Source organism: Phyllobates terribilis, unplaced genomic scaffold (assembly GCF_046119375.1).
Source record: "Phyllobates terribilis strain yellow unplaced genomic scaffold, ASM4611937v1 Scaffold_1__5_contigs__length_1240528914, whole genome shotgun sequence".
Lineage (NCBI taxonomy): Eukaryota > Metazoa > Chordata > Amphibia > Anura > Dendrobatidae > Phyllobates > Phyllobates terribilis.
The window spans coordinates 250,986,243-251,006,166 of NW_027362761.1; the positions used below are offsets into that span (position 1 = coordinate 250,986,243).

The window sequence follows — 19,924 nt, forward strand, 5'->3', positions numbered from 1 at the left end:
AAAAAGCGCAATCAAGCGTTACCGATCCTTTCGGAACTCTTCCGGCTGGTCCGTCTCGCGACCAGCACAGAATAACAACCGTGCTCCACGCAGGGACAACTGGAGGTCGACGCAAAAGTCGGACAAGACCTGGCGATCAAAGGCAGGCCAGTCAAAATTTAAAGGAGGAAAATCTCGCACTTCCTCCTCATCATGACTCACGAACTCTGGAAGACACCCCACCTGTAGGAGGCCGTCTTTTGCTCTTTCTCCAAGTCTGGCTGCCTATTACAGAGGACAGGTGGGTCAGGGAATTAGTGTCTTCAGGATACAAGATAGAGTTCACTTCCAACCCGCCAAACAGATTCTTTCTGTCTGTTCCTTCAAAATCGCCAGCCAAGGCTCGTGCCTTCCACCACGCGGTTTCATCGCTTCTTCAAGCAGGTGTCATAGTATCGGTCCCCACGACTGAGCGCTTCCAAGGGTTCTACTCGAATTTATTCGTAGTCCCCAAAAAAGGAGGCAGCGTACGGCCCATATTGGACCTAAAACAGCTCAACAAATATGTACGGGTACGTCATTTTCGCATGGAGTCCCTTCGGTCCATCATTGCGTCCATGGAGAAGGGAGAATTTCTCTCCTCCATAGACATTCAAGACGCATACCTACATATACCAATTGCGCCAGCTCATCAGAGATTTCTCAGGTTCGCAATCGACCAGGAACAATACCAGTTCGTGGCTCTCCCATTCGGACTCGCCACGGCTCCCAGAGTGTTTACCAAGGTCATGGCAGTCACCATGGACATCCTGCACTCCAGAGGCATAATAGTCTTTCCATATCTGGACGATCTCCTCATCAAGGCTCCCACCTTCAAGGACTGCAAAATCAGCGTCTCAATCACAATCGACATTCTAAGTCGTTTGGGCTGGTTAGTCAACTTAAAAAAAGTCATCACCAATCTCGAGTCAGTCTCTGACCTTTTTGGGAATGTTATTCAACACCCTGAAGGGTCTAGTACTCCTCCCCAAGGACAAAGCACTGCCTCTCCGTATAGGAGTGCGCACCCTACTTCGCAAACCCACTCTGTCTCTCCGGTTTGCCATGAGAGTCCTTGGCAGGATGGTGGCGGCAATAGAAGCGGTCCCATTTGCCCAGCTTCACCTCAGGCCTCTCCAACTAGCCATCCTCAAGTCATGGGACAGGAATCCTTTTTCTCTCGACAGGGAGTTTCAGTTGACGTCGTCAACCAAGAGATCCCTGCACTGGTGGCTCAAGCCAACCTCACTAACAAGGGGAAATCCCTTCTCACGAGTCAATGGAAAGTTCTGACCACCGATGCGAGCCTGATGGGTTGGGGTGCGGTATACCTACACCACAAAGCACAGGGCAAGTGGTCCCCAACAGAAGCGACCATGCCCATCAACATCTTGGAAATTCGTGCCATTCTTCTGGCGTTGAGAGCCTTCCATCACTTACTGGCTGCCTCTCACATCAGAGTACAGTCAGACAATGACACAGCTGTGGCATATGTAAATCACCAAGGGGGGACCCGCAGTGCCCAGGCGATGCGAGAAGTGACACACATTCTCCACTGGGCGGAAGACACAGGTTCTTTTCTCTCTGCGGTCCATATTCCGGGGGTGGACAACTGGGAAGCAGACTTCCTCAGCCGGCAGGGAATAGACTCGGGAGAGTGGTCTCTCCATCCCGAAGTTTTTCTCCAGATCTGCCATCGCTGGGGGACTCCGGACGTGGACCTGATGGCATCCCACTTCAATGCCAAAGTCTCCAACTTAATGGCCAGAACACATGACCCGCGGTCGCTGGGAGCGGACGCCCTGGTTCAGGACTGGACTCAGTTTCAGCTCCTGTACATCTTTCCACCTCTTTCCCTAATATCCAGAGTGGTGAGGAAGATCAAGCAAGAGGGAGTTCCAACCATCCTCATCGCACCAGACTGGCCCAGACGTACGTGGTACGCTGACATCGTGCAGCTTACAGCAGACGTCCACTGGCATCTCCCCGACCGCTCGGATCTTCTGTCACAGGACCCGTTCTACCACCAGAACTCAGGGGCCCTCAATTTGACGGCATGGCCATTCAGACCTGGGTTTTAACCCAGTCAGGGTTCTCGCCTGACGTCATTGAAACCATGATCAGAGCACGGAAGCCAAACTCTGCAAAGATCTATTAACGTACCTGGAAAGCTTTCTTTACCTGGTGCGATCCTCGTGACCAGACCCCTTTCCCTTATTCCCTCCCCAGGGTACTTGGGTTTCTCCAATTGGGTCTGGAGGCCAAACTGTCTCTGGGCTCTCTTAAGAGCCAGGTGTCGGCTCTCTCTGTGCTTTTTCAGACGCGCATTGCTAACAAGCCGCAAGTAAAGACATTTCTTCAGGGGGTTTCCCGATTGGTTCCCCCCTACAGACGACCACTAGAGACGTGGGATCTCAACCTGGTGCTGACAGCATTGCAGGAAACACCTTTTGAACCCCTTAAGGAAGTCTCACTCCGCCTTCTATCCCAGAAGGTGGTTTTCCTAGTAGCAATCACCAACCCTTCCTGGCTTTTTACCAGGACAAGGTAGTTCTCCGTATGGTTCCATCCTTCCTTCCGAAGGTTGTGTCCAACTTCCACCTCAATGAGGAAATTTCACTGCCATCCCTCTGTCCGGCCCCGGTTCATAGAGTGGAAAAGGCTGTGCATACGCTTGACCTTGTCAGGGTATTACGTATCTATGTGTCTAGGACTGCGCCCTTCCAGAAGTCTGATTCTCTTTTCATTCTTCTGTAAGGCGGTCGCAAGGGTCTACCAGCTTCCAAAGCTACCCTTGCTAGGTGGATCAAATCCACCATACAAGAGGCCTACCGTCTCAAAAATTCTCCTCTTCCAGCAGGTATTACGGCACACTCTACACGTGCGGTAGGGGCCTCCGGGGCCGTTCGGCACCAGGTTTCGGCGCAAAAAGTGTGCAAGGCAGCCACCTGGACTAGTCTACACACGTTTACCAAGCACTACAGGGTTCATACCCAATCCTCGACAGATGCGAGCCTGGGTAGACGTATCCTGCAGGTGGCAGTGCCCCAATTATAGGGGCCTGTCTACACAATATTAGTCCATTGCTTCCCACCCAGGGACTGCTTTGGGACGTCCCAAGGTCCTGTGTCCCCCAATGAGGCGACAGAGTAAAGGAGATTTTTGTGTACTCACCGTAAAATCTCTTTCTCTTAGCCTCTAATTGGGGGACACAGCTCCCACCCTGTTGCCCGTCTCGGGCCGTTGTTACGTTGAGTTCTCATATTGGTGTTTTTTTTCTTGAGCTCGTACATAGTTGCCTTCTTATAGGCATGTTTATGTTATCCATGTTACGTTCCTCCTACTGCTTTTGCACAAAACCGAACGTGGCTGACACCGTCAGGGGGTGTATACTGCAGAGGAGGAGCCACCTTTAATCTTTTTCAGATTAAGCCTAGTGTCGCCTCCTACTGGACAGCAGCATAACACCCAAGGTCCTGTGTCCCCCAATTAGAGGCTAAGAGAAAGAGATTTTACGGTGAGTACTCAAAAATCTCCTTTTTGATGATATTCTAATTTAGTGAGATGCACCTGTATGTTGTCAGGAGCCGAAATGTGAAGAAAACACAAGTTAGATGACGAATAGCTGTATATTCGCCATTCACCAGGTTGTGGGAGCCATAGTGTTAAGCTTGGGCATTGAACCTTTGTACAGAGTTGGCAGCAGAGGGCACCGCCATTAAGAAAAATGACATGAAAGGGTTTACTTGGTCTTCCACAATACTTACGTAGGTGGTAAGTGTCCAAGTGACATCCACATGAATACCAGGACTCCAGTGATTCCTAGTGGAATATCAGCCTACTGCATTATGCCGCCTCTATTGACTGGCATTATGCTTTTTGCCATAGTGTACCCTGGTGCCATCTCTTCCACTGACCAGAAACATGATGTCAAAGAAAACGTGACTTATCAGACAAGGCCACCTTCTTCCATTGCCCCATGTGCCAGGTCTAATGCCCAAATAGTCTGTTGTAGGTGCTTTCAGTAATGAAGAGTTGTTCAGACCAGTCTGCATTTAGATAGTGGCTCACAAAGCAAGTGACAATGCCCTGTGTGCACGGACACCTTACATGTTCTGGGGAATCAGACCAGACTAGCATTCACTCGCAATGCATATCATTGAGCTTCCCATAATTTACCATCTGTTCATCAGTTGTTCTTTCTTGGACCAGATATGGTAGGTACTGAGTCTGTATATCCGGTACTTCCTAAGGCCAAGTTTCCATGTATTCGGGACATGGCCCCACTTTCAGTATCCAGTCAGTATTTTTTCTCAGGAGTGGGAGCCAAAACCAGGTGAGGAACAATCAGAGAAAAGGTATAATAAATGCAGAATTGATGCACTTGTTTCTATCACCCACTCCTGGTTTTGGCTCCCTCTCCTGAGAAAAAATACTGACCGAATACTGATAGTGGGGCCATGGCCTTAATGTCAAAATGGCATCAATTGTCACCATTCTTTTCACCAGTTTCTACTGCAAAACTGATGAGCTGGAGCAAAAAATTCAACATTTAGTGTATTCTGATCCAGCTGTTTGAAGGGTCTGGCTCAACTACTGATGCAATGAATGAATGTCAATGTTCTTGTAGCAAAATATGGGATTTATTCTTCCATCAATTTTTTTTTCTTACATTCACCGTTGTGTGCAGAGTGTGGGGTTTCAAGATATTTTTGATTCATCACGTACGACTGGCAAAATTTTTATAGCAAAATGTACTTCACTCACCTTGAGTGCTTTTCTATCTGCAGTTATTTTAACACAAATTTTGCTCCATTTTGGAAAAAAATGTGCAAGTTCTTGGCTAAAGAGCTGCAAAACAAGTCAAAAACAAAAATAAAGACCATTTTTGACTTTGGGAAAAATGAATGAAACTTGTGCTCCAGATTGAAGAATTTGATGCACAATACAGCAACGAATAACACAAGACAAAGAAGTGACTTAAAAACAGGGCTGTGGAGTCTGAATCGGTATAAAATAGACAGACTCCAACTCCTAAAATATACACTGCTCAAAAAAATAAAGGGAACACTCAAATAACACATCCTAGATCTGAATGAATGAAATATTCTCATTGAATACTTTGTTCTGTACAAAGTTGAATGTGCTGACAACAAAATCACACAAAAATCATCAATGGAAATCAAATTTATTAACCAATGGAGGCCTGGATTTGGAGTCACACCCAAAATTAAAGTGGAAAAACACACTACAGGCTGATCCAACTTTGATGTAATGTCCTTTAAAACAAGTCAAAATGAGGCTCAGTATTGTGTGTGGCCTCCACGTGCCTGTATGACCTCCTTACAACGCCTGGGCATGCTCCTGATGAGGTTGTGGATGGTCTCCAGTGGGATCTCCTCCCAGACCTGGACTAAAGCATCCGCCAACTCCTGGACAGTCTGTGGTGCAACGTGACGTTGGTGGATGGAGAGAGACATGATGTCCCAGATGTGCTCAATTGGTTTCAGGTCTGGCGAACAGGCGGGCCAGTCCATAGCTTCAATGCCTTCATCTTGCAGGAACTGCTGACACACTCCAGCCACATGAGGTCTGGCATTTTTCTGCATTAGGAGGAACCCAGGGCCAACCCCACCAGCATATGGTCTCACAAGGGGTCTGAGGATCTCCTCTCGGTACCTAATGGCAGTCAGGTTACCTCTGGCGAGCACATGAAGGGCTGTGCGGCCCTCCAAAGAAATGCCACCCCATACCATTACTGACCCACTGCTAAACCATTCATGCTGAAGGATGTTGCAGGCAGCAGATCGCTCTCCACGGCGTCGCCAGACTCTGTCACGTCTGTCACATGTGCTCAGTGTGAACCTGCTTTCATCTGTGAAGAGCACAGGGCGCCAGTGGAGACTTTGCCAATCCTGGTGCTCTGTGGCAAATGCCAAGCGTCCTGCACGGTGTTGGGCTGTGAGCACAACCCCCATCTGTGGACGTCGGGCCCTCAAACCACCCTCATGGAGTCGGTTTCTAACTGTTTGTGCAGACACATGCACATTTGTAGCCTGCTGGACGTCATTTTGCAGGGCTCTGGCAGTGCTCCTCCTGTTCCTCCTTGCGCAAAGAAGGAGGTAACGGTCCTGCTGCTGGGTTGTTGCCCTCCTATGGCTCCCTCCACATCTCCTGGTATCTGATCCATGCTATGGACACTTTGCTGACAGACACAGCTACCCTTCTTGCCACAGGTCGCACTGATGTGCCATCCTGGATGAGCTGCACTACCTGAGCAACTTCTGTGGGTTGTACTGTAGACACCGCCTCATGCTACTGTACCTCTAGGTGTGAGAGCAATGGCAAAATGAAAAAGTGACCAAAAGCAACAGCCAAAAAGGATAAGAACAGAGAAATGGTCTGTGGTCACCACCTGCAGAACCACTCCTTTATAGGGGGTGTCTTGCTAATTGCCTATCATTTCTACCAGTTGTCTGTTCCATTTGCACAACAGCAGGAGAAATTGATTCACAATCAGTGTTGCTTCATAACTGGACAGGTAGATTTCACAGAAGTGTTATAGGCTTGGAGTTACATTGCGTTGTTTAAGTGTTCCCTTTATTTTTTTGAGCAGTGTATAATAAATTGGGTACAGTAGTTCGATGCAATTTGTGGGGAATATTTTTTCATAAGAATTTGGGAAAGTTATGAAATGTCCTATAAATGGCTGTCCTATTCCTGATCTAAGGGTCTAGACTTTTAGCAGAGATGAATCTGTGCTACAGTAAATTTATCACTTAAACATGAGCCATGTATGAGGGAGTCGTGGAGTTGGAGTCGGAGGTTTGACTTACCAACTCCACAGCCCAGCTTAAAAAAAAAAACCCTCACAAATGATGCATTGGACCTAACATATTAAATGACTTGTCCAGAACGTACATATTGATTGCCGGATATAAGCAAAGTACAGGGTGAAAGACAGCAGCCCCGTACCTCTAGTGGCTGCAGACGGGTACTGTACCTTATTTACTGTTCAATTAGGTTATGAATAGGTTGTATCCGGCAATACTGGAGCAGATATCAGCTGATTGGGTGACTGCGACAGACCGCTCCAATCTGATATTCATAGGTCATCGGTATGTAAGTCCCGGACAACCTTTTTTAAAGTGAACCTGACAACTGATCCATGCTGTCCAATCCGTGGGCAGCATTGATCAGACACTGGCTGAATGAACTCGGTTACGTATTTTTGACTCTGAAACTATGCTGCTTTTTACTTTTAATACTCGCTGGGGACCGAAATGCGCTGTAGACTAGTTGAACTGGCAGGTCCCTGGCGTCTTCTTACCGCACACTGCCTTGATTTGACAGGCACCCTATACACACATGTAGGCAGAGGCCTGTCAATCTAGAGCAGCAGGTGGGAAAAAGTCACCAAGGACCTGCCTGTCCAACTAGTCTCCAGGGTGGTCTCGGTCCCTCATAGGTATTAAAGTATATTTTTCTTACTTAGCTGGTATCACACTACCAGTGACCTGATACATGCTGCTTAGTCCGTTTGCAGCATGTATCACATGTCAGGTTCACTTTAAAAACCTGCTGTTTTAGAAATGCTCTAACCCAGATATCTAGCTAATACGATTTGGCCCTTGTCGAAGTCACACAGATCGCAAGCCCGTTTTTCCTGCTGCCAACGCAGAACTGACTGGTCGTGACACATCCATGTTGTTAACTTCACCTGTCAGTGGTTTTATTGTTGTGGCTGATCCATGTGTAAAGTATATGAGTCATAATAAAAAAAAAAAATACTAAAAAAAAATATTATACTGTAGTATCAAAAATTAATGCAGTCGGAAACAATAAAAATAAGGCTGGTTATATAAAAGAATGCACAAAACCATGTCAGCGAGCTGGACAGGATCGCATGGGCAACAACAACCAGCCCCAGTTCTTAGGATTCTTGTAGGTCTCAACCACCAGACACCCAGCAACATGATACAAATGTTCATTGAAGGAAACCTATTAATAGTTAAAAAGTACTTAAAAAAAAGTTTGGGCACCCCTGGTCAGAAGTACTGTTATTGTGAACACTTGGGCAAGTTGAAGATAAAATGATCTCTAAAAGGCCTAACACCCCCTTTTTGGAAGTATCACAGATTGTAAAGGCTTTTTTGTAGCCAGCACATAGAGTAACTGCAGACTTGAGCCCCAGCCTGGACAACCCTTTAAATGCAGTATATAGATTATTATGGGAGTAACACATGTCTATGCCGCTTAGACCTTTGACAAAACATAATATGATATGTTTATCATATGATATATGTATATCATATTATGTTAGGTTTAAACGCCATAGAAGTGTTTATCCCATAATAATCTATGAACTGCATTTAAAGGGTTGTCCAGGCTGAGGCTCAAGTCTGCAGTTACTCTATGTGACTGCAGACTTGTGAATCTTCACAGCGCGCAGTATGCACGCTGTGAGGATTCTCCGGTGACCCCAAGTATACAATTTGCATACATGTGTTCATGTGGCAACTAGTCGTGCACGACATCCCTCAATGTAAGTGAATTGAGCGAAGCCAGACACGTCTAGATGGAAAGTGGCCAGAAGCATGCAAGTCTCATCATTGCAGTCACATGACCGCTTGCTCTCGGCACCTGAGAGTCCTGTCTGCGCGCTGTGAGGATTCACAAGTCTGCAGTCACATAGAATAACTGCAGACTTGAGCCCCAGCCTGGGCAACCCCTTTAATATTTATCTATTTTGAAAAAAAGTGACCCCTTAGATGCTTATAAGATGTAGTGAGAGATTTGCATAGCCTGCATATTTATGCCTTTACGGTTTCCTTCACTGGTTTCTTTAAAGGGAACCTGCTGGCTGATTCATGTTGTCTGAATCACGGGTAGCATGATTCCACTCCTGCATTCTAGGCATCTATCTTTTACTCTGAAACACGACTCCATTTCACAGAAAAACTGTTGACAACAAGGCTGGGGACAAGGTCTCGTCCAAGAGACCGCTTCCTGGTGGCTTCTCCCTGCCTGCTCAACTAGGCTTGTATAGAAAATTGGATGCACTACTGTATTAAACTGGTCAAGAGTAATATCAAATCATCTGTAGTTAATAGAAACTCAAATATGAAATGCAAAGTTCTTTATTCAAGATGAAAAGAAGAAAAATTAGACCCAAATGGAAATCCGATACATAAGTCAACGTTATGGCCTTTTTCAAGGTATCTGGTGGCTGTGGGGTCCCAGCGTGCACTAGCACGATCTCGATTGATGTCGCTCAACTAGGCTGACAGGCCTCTACCTATTTGATATACAGGGAGAGACCTGCCAGTCTAGCTGCACATGTGTGGAGATGACGGCAGGGACCACCCCTTTGGACTAGTTACCTCGACCCCAGCCGCGCTTTCAATTGTTTGTACTGCAATTGCTGATCTCTGATTAATGCTTTGGGCAGCATGAATCAGCTGACAGGTTCCTTTTAAATGCTGTTCCTCGCAGGTATGGGAGCTCCCACTCCTGCCAATTAGAAGCTGCGTCTCTCTTGTCTATGTATGTATTATCTGTTTTATTGTGGACAAGGGATGGGGGAGCAGGTAGTGGAGAGGTGTTTCAACAGGTATTAGATTAACTGTAGGCTTATGGAGACTAGGCAAGATAGAGAATCACTCGTAAGGTATATTTCAGTTTTGTATATTCATGTGAACTGCTATATTTTGTTACTCAGGCTTGGTGCTTTGACATTGTATTTATGGAGATCAGGTGAAAAAAAATATAAACAATGAGGAAATTGATGTGTGTGTGTGTGTGTGTGTGTGTGTATATATATATATATATATATATATATATATATATATATATATATATATATATATATATATATAATATATATATATATATATATATATTAAGGCTAAGTGCCCACGATGCAGAAATGCTGCATATTTTTTCCGCATCTCCCTGGCAGGAAAAACGCATGTGGATTTTACATGCGTTTTTCCTGCCAGGTAGAAGCGTTTGTCAAGCGTTCTTCACATGCATTTCTGCATGCGGGTTATCAAGCGCTTTCCAAGCGATTTTAGCATCACTTGGAAAAGTGCTTGACAACTTGGTCATACTATATAAATCCATGCAACCGGCGAAGGCGATCGCGTGACCTGTCACATGACTAAATGATGTCATGGCAGGTCCTTTCACACCACCACGAGCCATACAACAGATCGGACGTAGCGGAGAAAACACCGGGAGCCATCGGAAGGTAAGTATAATCTTTATTTTTTATTTTAAATTATTTTTTTTTTTTTCTATGGTACCCAGGTCTGGATGAGAGTCTCCTCTTCCCCAGACCCGGGTACCATCCGCACATTGAACCGCATGATATCCGCTTGTACACATGTGCTCATACGGATATTATGCGATTCAATGCAAGTCAATGGCGGCAATTACGCTGCGTGTCTGCAAAATTAATGGACATGCTGTTTATTTTTCCGCAATGATAATCCGCAGCGGAAATTTCCGCAGCATGTGCACAGCACATGCGGATTATCATTGGGGACCATGGGGCACGTATTACCAAGCGTTTTCGCTGCGGAAATTCTGCAGCAAAAACGCTTGAAATACGCATAGTGGGCACGCAGCCTTACATTTTCCCTATATTAAAAGCTAAATGTAAATTTCTATGTACTCGAAAGAAAAGAATCCAGAATGTCCCACAAATAACATGCATAAATGCATGGGGGGATAAAAAGCCCTAGTGCTCCTTAAAGAGGTATTCTTGTAACAAGAAGCTATCTCCTACCCACAGGATAAGTGACACCATCTTGATTTGTGGTATTTTGAGCAGAGATTCCCTGCCGATCGCCAGAGTGGTGCACTATCATCCCTTAACTGAATGGAGCAGCACATGCTCAACCACTGTTCCATTTCTTCTCGCTGCGGAAAATGGCCATAGCTCAGGTGACCAGCTGTCAAAAAGCACAGTGGGTGCTAGGTATACAATAGGGCAGTGTTTTTAAATGTTCCAAAGCCAAGTACTCTATTTTCAAATTAATTACATCAAAGCATTTTCAAGGCTATGATCATACAGATCACCTATGAAATAAATGCAGAGCATGAGGGCATTGCGAGTAGTATCTATAGATATTCATGTATCTGCTAGAATATACATATCATGGATTCAGAATCTAGGCCATAAATGAAGCAGCAGTAAACCCAGCACCACCCTGATTATGACAAGTAGCAGAGTATCAGTGAGGCTCCAGGTATATGACAAGTAGTCAAAATGTCATTAACAATGGCTTCAAAGGTCTTTTCTTCACTCTTTTGAGATGGTTTTTTTTTCCTTTTAATACTTACAGCTTAAAAGCAAAATGACTTTAGAAAAGCAAATGTTACATGTGTAATTGATTGAGTACAAGCAGCGTAGGAAAGGCGACCTTCAACTGGCTTGTTTATAATAAATTGTTAAAGGGGTTTTCTCAAGTTTAAAAGTTATCCTCTATACTTGGGATAGGGAATAACATTCCAATCGGTGGGGTCCGACCACCGTGGCGCCCGCCGATCCTGAGAATGCCCCTGCTGGAAGGAGCAAAGGTCAAACGTGCCCTTCCTCAACAATCATTCTCATTTTAATAAGAGTGCCAAAGATCAGCCAAGCGTTGCGCTCGACAATCTCCGACGCTCCCAATAAGAATGAATGGACCTTTAGCACACATGATTGACCTCTGCTCCATTCAGCCAGGGCTCTTCAGAGACCCGGTTATCAAGATCGATGGGGCCCTCAGGGTCTGGAAAGTTATTTTCTGTCCCGCGCATAAGGGATAACATTTAAACTTGTGTACACACTCCTTTAAGAATATCCCTTTAAAGTATCATTCCCATCTTCTTAGTCTGAAAGGAAACTGCCCCCCAGCCTGCCGACTTCCTGCTTGCTGGGGGCAGGGAGCGCTTTTGAAACTTGACAGTCCAGAGCAGTGACCTGATTATATTGCTGGTCTGCACTGTCCCCTCTCCAATGCCACTGACAGCCAGTTTTCCCTCTACATCATTGGAGGAGTACATAGTTACTGAAGCTTGCCTGATCGCTTCAGATCAGAGCACGGTTGCCTAGGAAATATCTACCTCTGATAGACTGCCGAAGTAGCCGGTAACCTAGGCGAATAGCCCTTCAACTATGGAATTAAAAATACCACTGTTCTTGAGAACAGAGAGAATTTTTAATAATAAGTAAATTGAAAAGGTGCTTACTTTTTTACAAGCACTTTGCAATTTTACCCATTTATAATGAGAAAACCAATTTTGAATGGTTAAAAGCAAACATGGCAGTGTAACTCTTATTAACCCCTTACCAACATTTGCCATACAAGTCGGTAGTGGGTGTCTGGAGCGTGTTAACTGGGTGGGGCCCCATACCCAGCATATACTGGCTGTGACGTACAGCCAGGACCTACTACAACCACTACGGGTGGATCAGAGCTCCATCTGCCACTGTTGTTCACCTGTTGAATGCTGAATCAATCTCTAACAGCTCGCCAGCATAGGGGCATATCCTTCTATGCGCCCATTAGCAGGGCTGTTGAGTTGGAGTCGGTATAAAATGGACCGACTCTGACTCCTAAAATATATAATAAATTGGTTCAGTAGTACAATGCAGGATGTGCTGTAGTTTTTTTCATAAGAATTTGGGAAAGTTATGAAATGTCCTATAAATGTCTGTTCTGTTCCTGATCTAAGGGTCTCGACTTTTAGTTGAGATGAATCTGTGCTGCACTTTATGTACACGCTCAGTAGTGAGGCCGGGCTGTGGAGTCGGGACCAGTGAACTGTCTTGAGTGGGAGGTTTGGCTTACCGACTCCACAGCCCTGCCTATTAGCATACTCATGATACCATCATAGGGCACTGATGGGTTGGTCTGACAGCCAGGGGTCTGTTGAAGACCTCCATGTCTGTCATCATGGAGCTCTTTTGAAACCAAGCGTGTGGTTGTGCTTCAAGGGAGACCGTAATTTTTACTATGTAGCAATAGTGTGGTGTATAGTACAAGCAATCATACGATTACAGGTTCATGTGTCCTAATGGGACTAATAAATACAATAAAAAAAAAAAAGTTAAAAATAATGCAAAAAAGGTCTCAATTAAAAATTAAAGATAATCAAAAATAAATAAATAAAAATACAGATGTGGCATTGCCGCGTACATAAGTTTGATCTATCAAAATATAACAATAATTAACCTGATTGGTAAATGCCGTAAACAAAAAAAAATTCAAAATGCTAAAATTGCGGGTTTCTTGGTCACTGCAAAAAATGCTGTAAGAAGCGATCAAAATCTCATACCCATCCCCAAATTGTGTAAAAACGCTCTCACCTCACAAAATAGTTAGCCCTTACCCACCTCTATTGACTGAAAAATGAAAATCTAATGGATCACTGAATATGGTGACACAATAAAACAAATGTTTTTTTGTTTTTTTTTAACAAATTCCCGATTATTTTTACCACACAATGTATGCCATAAAAACAATTCCCAAAAAACAATGTCAAACTTCTGTTGTTTTTTTTTCGCAATTTCACCGCACTTGGAATTTTTTCTTGTTTTCCAGTACATTATGTGGAAAATAAATGGTGTCATTCAAACGTACCATTCATCCCGCAAAAAACAAACCCTCAAACGTCTGTGTGGAATGAAAAAAAAAAAAAGTTATAGCTCTTGGAAGAAGGGAAGGGAAAAACTAAAACGCCAAAAAATGGAAATTAGCCATGTCGAGAATGGGTTAAAAATTTTCTCTGTTCTCAAGAATGGGGTCTATCCAGAGGTGGCTAGTTACCTAGGCAAGGAGCATGCAATTTGCCAGCTTTTTTGCTATAGAGCAGGAGTGGGGACCATTTTTTTCTGCCGTTTGGATATTTATACCATCCTTCAGGGGCCGTACAAATCATCTACTTGAAGATTATTCAAACTTTTAATTAACTCACCCCTAATGTGATGGCTCTAGCTGCTTCTCTTTGATGAGGCTGTGATGGCAGCTGGTATTGATGATGCTACTCATAACAAATTTTCCAGATTTGCATCAGTCTTTTGGCCACACCCAAATCCACGGCCATTTACCATTTCCTTCAGAGGGGTGCTGGTAGTGAGGGAAATTCAGCAGACGCCCGGGACTGTCCGCTGTATCCGAGACAGTTGGGACTAGAGATGAGCTGATTGATTGACGGGTCTCTGGTCCAGCGTCCAGGTCAGTGCTACCTGGCAGCTTGATGGGGGGGCGCGAATCTCTTACCTTCCGTAGTCCCCGGCGCAGGTTTTGATTAGTCGGGGCAGCGCAATGTCATCTGTGCGTCCTGTTCATCTCTAGTTGGGACCTGTGGATTTTTTTTTTTGTTCATTCACAGTCGGAGCCGCCAGAACATCTGGCTTTTTTGTGTCCATAAGGCCTTGTTCACACGTTGCAGAAATACTGTTTGTTTTTTTTTTGTTGTTGTTTTTTTGCAGGATCCGCACCAAACTACACAAGAACAATCTTCTCCCCCTTATTTGATGTGTTTTTAGTGCAGACGTGAAGCCACATTTTTAATGTGTTTTTTATAGTACAGAAAAGCTTTGCTTCTGTACTTAAAAAAGTAACCGTAGTTTATTACATGTGTTTTTTAAGCTCCACATAGAAGACGAGAGAAAAAAAAGCACCAAAACTACATAGTTTAGCAGCAGCTTTGAGCGCACAGCGGGCGCGGTTTTTATGAAATCACATCCACTTTGCTTGGACAGTTAAACACAGCAGAGTTTTTGTGCAGAAAATACGCAGCTATAGACTACATGTGAACACGGTCTAAATTTCCAAGCAAAGTGGTTGTGATTCCATGAAACCTCTGCCCTCTGTGGTCTGAAGACGCTGCTGAACTCTGCAGTTTTGGTGCATTTTTTCTCTGTAGGCTTCTTCTGAAAATAAAACACATGAAAAAAAAATGCTGTTGCTTTTTTATGCACAGAATCAAAGCTTTTCCTTACTAATAAAAACGTGTTAAAAACTCTGCTTCATATCTGCACCAAAATCACATCAAATAAGGGGGAAAACACATAAAAGAAATAGAGCAAACACGCAGTAATCAGAGAAGATTGTTATTGCGTTGTGTGGCGAGGACACCTGCAGAAAGAACTCAGCATTTGCGCTACGTGTGAACACGGCCTTGTCATTACAGTTTTATTAATTTTTTTTATGGGTTTAATAGAGAAAAAATATCAATCACACAAGTTTTTCATTATTATTTTTTAGTATTTTTGTAGGATGAAAAAATCTCTTATTCACCCTCTAGAATTCAAATACATACATTGTACATAGCAGTGTATTTTTATCAGTATAATCCACATGTAGAGTCAGAGACTGCAAAACAGATCAAGTACATAAAATTCTCCCCGTAAGGGTATGTGCACACGATGCAGAAATGAAGCAGAAAATTTCTGCATCATTTCTGCATCTCCCTGGCAGAAAAAACGCATGCAGATTGTGCATGCGTTTTTCCTGCAGAATACATGCGGATCCACATGCAGATTCACATGCGTTTCCGCATGCAGATTGACAAGCGCTTTCCAGACGATGTTAGCATCACCTGGAAAGTGCTTGATAACTAGGTCACACTATATAAATCCATGCAAACAGCATGGATTTATACAGTGTGAACCGAGAGAGTGTATATACTTACCTCCGATGGCCCGCGCTGTCCTGCTCAATCTGTTCTCCCTCGCCGGCAACTTTGAATTGAAAGACCTGCCGACGTCAGCGTCACGTGACCCGTCACATGACTCTGACGTCACCGCAGGTCCTACAACTCACTGCAAGTGCCGGGAACCAAGCGGGAGCGCTGCGCAGGCCGACAGATGGTAAGAATACATTTATTTTTTATTTTATTCTTGTTTTAGGCTGTGTTCACACGATGCGTATTTCATGCGTTTCCGCGGCGTTTTTGCAGTTGCGTAAACGCCGCGGAAACGCATGAAAAACGCATGGTAGAAGGGAAGCAATGTTCCCCAATGGAAATCCGCATGTGCTGTGCCCATGATGCGGATTTTTCCGCAGCGTTAACGCTGCGGTCAAAAATCCGCAGCATGTCAATTAATTTTGCGGAAACGCGGCGATTTCGCCGCCATTGACTTGCATTAGAACGCGCCAATTCCGCAAGACAGCATTTGTACTTGCGTTATTGGCGCGTTCTAATGTGCGGATGGTACCCGGGTGTGGAGGAGAGGAGAGTCTCATCCACACCCAGGTACCATTAAAAAAGCTGTAAAACAAGAATAAAATAAAAAATAAATGTATTCTTACCATCTGTCGGCCCGCGCAGCGCTCCCGCTTGGTTCCCGGCACTTGCAGTGAGTTGTAGGACCTGCGGTGACGTCAGAGTCATGTGACGGGTCACGTGACGCTGACGTCGGCAGGTCTTTCAATTCAAAGTTGCCGGCGAGGGAGAACAGATTGAGCAGGACAGCGCGGGCCATCGGAGGTAAGTATATACACTCTCTCGGTTCACACTGTATAAATCCATGCTGTTTGCATGGATTTATATAGTGTGACCTAGTTATCAAGCACTTTCCAGGTGATGCTAACATCGCCTGGAAAGCGCTTGTCAATCTGCATGCGGAAACGCATGTGAATCTGCATGTGGATCCGCATGTATTCTGCAGGAAAAACGCATGCACAATCTGCATGCGTTTTTTCTGCCAGGGAGATGCAGAAATGATGCAGAAATTTTCTGCTTCATTTCTGCATCGTGTGCACATACCCTTACAGCTTTTTTAATGGTACCTGGGTGTGGATGAGACTCTCCTCTCCTCCACACCCGGGTACCATCCGCACATTAGAACGCGCCAATAACGCAAGTACAAATGCTGTCTTGCGGAATTGGCGCGTTCTAATGCAAGTCAATGGCGGCGAAATCGCCGCGTTTCCGCAAAATTAATTGACATGCTGCGGATTTTTGACCGCAGCGTTAACGCTGCGGAAAAATCCGCATCATGGGCACAGCACTTGCGGATTTCCATTGGGGAACATTGCTTCCCTTCTACCATGCGTTTTTCATGCGTTTCCGCGGCGTTTCCGCAACTGCAAAAACGCCGCGGAAACGCATGAAATACGCATCGTGTGAACACAGCCTTACACCACCAGAGCTTGTGGTTCAGCAGTTTAAGCACCTGCCTGTAACGTTAAGGTTGTGGGTTCGAGACTTGGGGAGACTTGCAGAAAAAAATGACATTTTTGTAATTGCTTATTATTTTTACTACATTTATAGGAACAAATAAAATCTTTTTCTTTGCCTCAGTATACAGGGACCATAGAAATACATTATTAAATATACAGTGTGTCTCTATGGGCATGTAAAGATGACCAAATTCTCCTATCTACATCATTGTGGGCTGTGGCTCCAAAGTAGAGCAACAACTTGCTAATATGGTGAACTTCTGAGTCCTGAGAGAGACCTGATCACAGAAGGGAGAAAAAATGAATAATACAATTTAATTTATGCACTGAGCAGAGAGCAGCCCCTACCCCAAGGAAGAGGAGCTACGGGGTGATGAAGGCATTGGAGAGAAGAGAGATGCGTATAGAAGCCGGGACAAAAGCCCTGACGTGACGGAACACGGGACTAAGCCATCAAATTGGGACAGTCCCGCTGATTCCGGGACTGTAGGGAGCTATGTATATGTTTTTAATTGCTGGAAAACCTATTTAAGCTTTAGGTACTCAAAAATGGAATACCCCAAAGGCCTATATACTCCTTTCTAAATAGCTCTTTAACCGGGTCTCTACTCTGTTGGGTGCAGCACTTCATGGCAACTTCGGATTCAAAACAGTACCTTTAGGGGGAGCGACTCAGAACCCCTGCTTTCAGGCTAAGCTCCCTTGGCTTATCAAGATGACTGTCTATGTATAATGCTAGTGATCCTGAAAAAATCTTGTCTTGGTATTGGAGAGCAAAGCAATAGTGTCTGCTTCTGAATTCCAATAATAAATGGAATCCATCTGTTGGGCTAGAGCGCTGGATTGCGGAGCCTTATACAGTATTGGTCCTAGTAAAACATGCTGCCCTGATATATAGAAGAAATGAAGGGCTCTGTGAAGTCTCAATTGTGGTGTAGAATGAGCGAGCACTCTGTTACAAAGTCTGTGTTGTTACTTAGTCAAAAGAGAAATGTCGCCAAACGTGTTAATATGATCCTGTTCATGCGTTCATTTTTGCACTGGATATCTTGTATGAGGAAGGAGGAAGACTTTAGAAAAGTTACACAAGTCATGTCTTAGAGTGTGCAGTACAGTTGTATGTTTAGGCAGTAATAAAGGGTTGAGTGATGAGGACACAATTTGATTGTTTTCTGACTATTATTTTCTTTTCTTTTTAGATCCTTTTTTCCTGTGAGGCCATTTTCTGCAAATTCCATACATCATTATGGGCCATCTATGGAGATTTTACCGCTCTCTTCCGAGAACTTTGTGAAGGACCTTAAATTATGTTTCTTGTTCTTCTACCAGTTTTACCTGGCACTTTTTTTTCCCTGGAGCTAAAGACAAAAATAATTGATACAGATGCCAGAGAATAGCAGGGCTCATTTGGGCCCTTATCCACCACGATGGAAAAGTGGGAAAGAAGGTCATTCCTATGAGTCCCACTATCGCCTGAGCCAGCAGTACCCAGTAATCCTGCTCCTGCTGCTCATCGTTTTGGCAATATGCTGCGCTCTCATAGCTGTTACCTTTGGCACTGGCCGGGTGAGTAGAGCATTAGACTTTCTATCAATAGTACTGCTAAGTCATAGCCTTAGAATGAACAAACACTTGATTCATGTATGCGCGATTATTTTGCAGGGATTACTTTCAAAGAACTCATTCAGCTCTGACTACCTGCCCCTTTTTATGTGTATTAGACTATGAAATGCATCTGATGAAGTTGTGTAATATCTTACACATATCTTGTGTCTTCCGGGTCAAAATTATTTAAAAAAGGGAAACCAGGTTCCGCACACAATAAAGAAAGTGTCAGGTTTCTTCTAATTTAAAACGGTTTTCTTGTGTCCTGTTTTCAGGAGCGCACTGAGCAGTGAGCAAGAAATTAAAAATCCATCCGTTTTTTTTTTTTTGACAAAGGAGTAGTTTTTTTTTTTTTTTTTAAAGGGAACCTGTCGCCTACTAAAAAAAAAACGCTATTTACCTGCAGATAGAGCACCACTCGGTACACAGCGAGCGCACTGAAATCGCTCCCGAGCACATGGATTGACAGACAGCTCTCTCTCTGCAGATCTACATTGTATGTGACTAGCGTTTTTGGAGCTGACAGCTTTGATAAGAGGTAGATTGCAAATTTGCTTGTTTTTACAATTACTTTTCAATTTTATCCATTTAAGAAGATGAGACAACCCCATTGAAGTCCCATATAGCAATTATCCTTGGTTCTCTGACTCCCAGGTGGGGGTACATGTAAGAAGAAAGGTTCGATTTCTATCCTTCACCTATAAATACCTGTTACTCCACCGTTCATACAGCTGTCACCGCAAGCAATTACTTAAGCTCTCCAACCACTGTTCAATGGATTAATAATGTTGAATGACCCAAGTGAAGGCAGAATTTAGGGTGAACTCAAGTCACTAGATACACTGCTTACCATGTGTACTTTTAAGAAAGTCTGTTTATAGAACTTCATTATAGTAAAAATTAAAAAAACAAACAAAAAAATAACCTGCTTTGAACTTTAAGTTGTTTCAAACATTATTGTACCATGTGTGTCCTATTGCTCTGCTCTACAGTGTTTGGATTGGTTGCTTTTGTTAATGGAAGAATGTGCATTATGAACTAACCCCTTCCCTTCCTCCTAAAAGGGGTTTTCCCATGAACAAAGTTACAACCCAAGGTGGTTTGCACGTTAATGACCA

At 44.1% G+C, this 19,924-nt stretch overlaps 1 protein-coding gene across 2 annotated transcripts in view; it reads left to right on the top strand.

The window, feature by feature from the left end:
- The window catches only part of ADCY4 (adenylate cyclase 4), a 109,264-nt gene that overhangs the window by 22,599 nt on the left and 66,741 nt on the right, over nt 1-19,924 (top strand). For both annotated transcript variants that reach the window (XM_073671154.1, XM_073671153.1), the window contains exon 2: nt 18,401-18,767. In XM_073671154.1, the coding sequence (XP_073527255.1) occupies nt 18,585-18,767 (183 nt within the window). In that variant the 5' untranslated portion in view covers nt 18,401-18,584. The remainder of the gene's footprint in view (nt 1-18,400; nt 18,768-19,924) is intronic.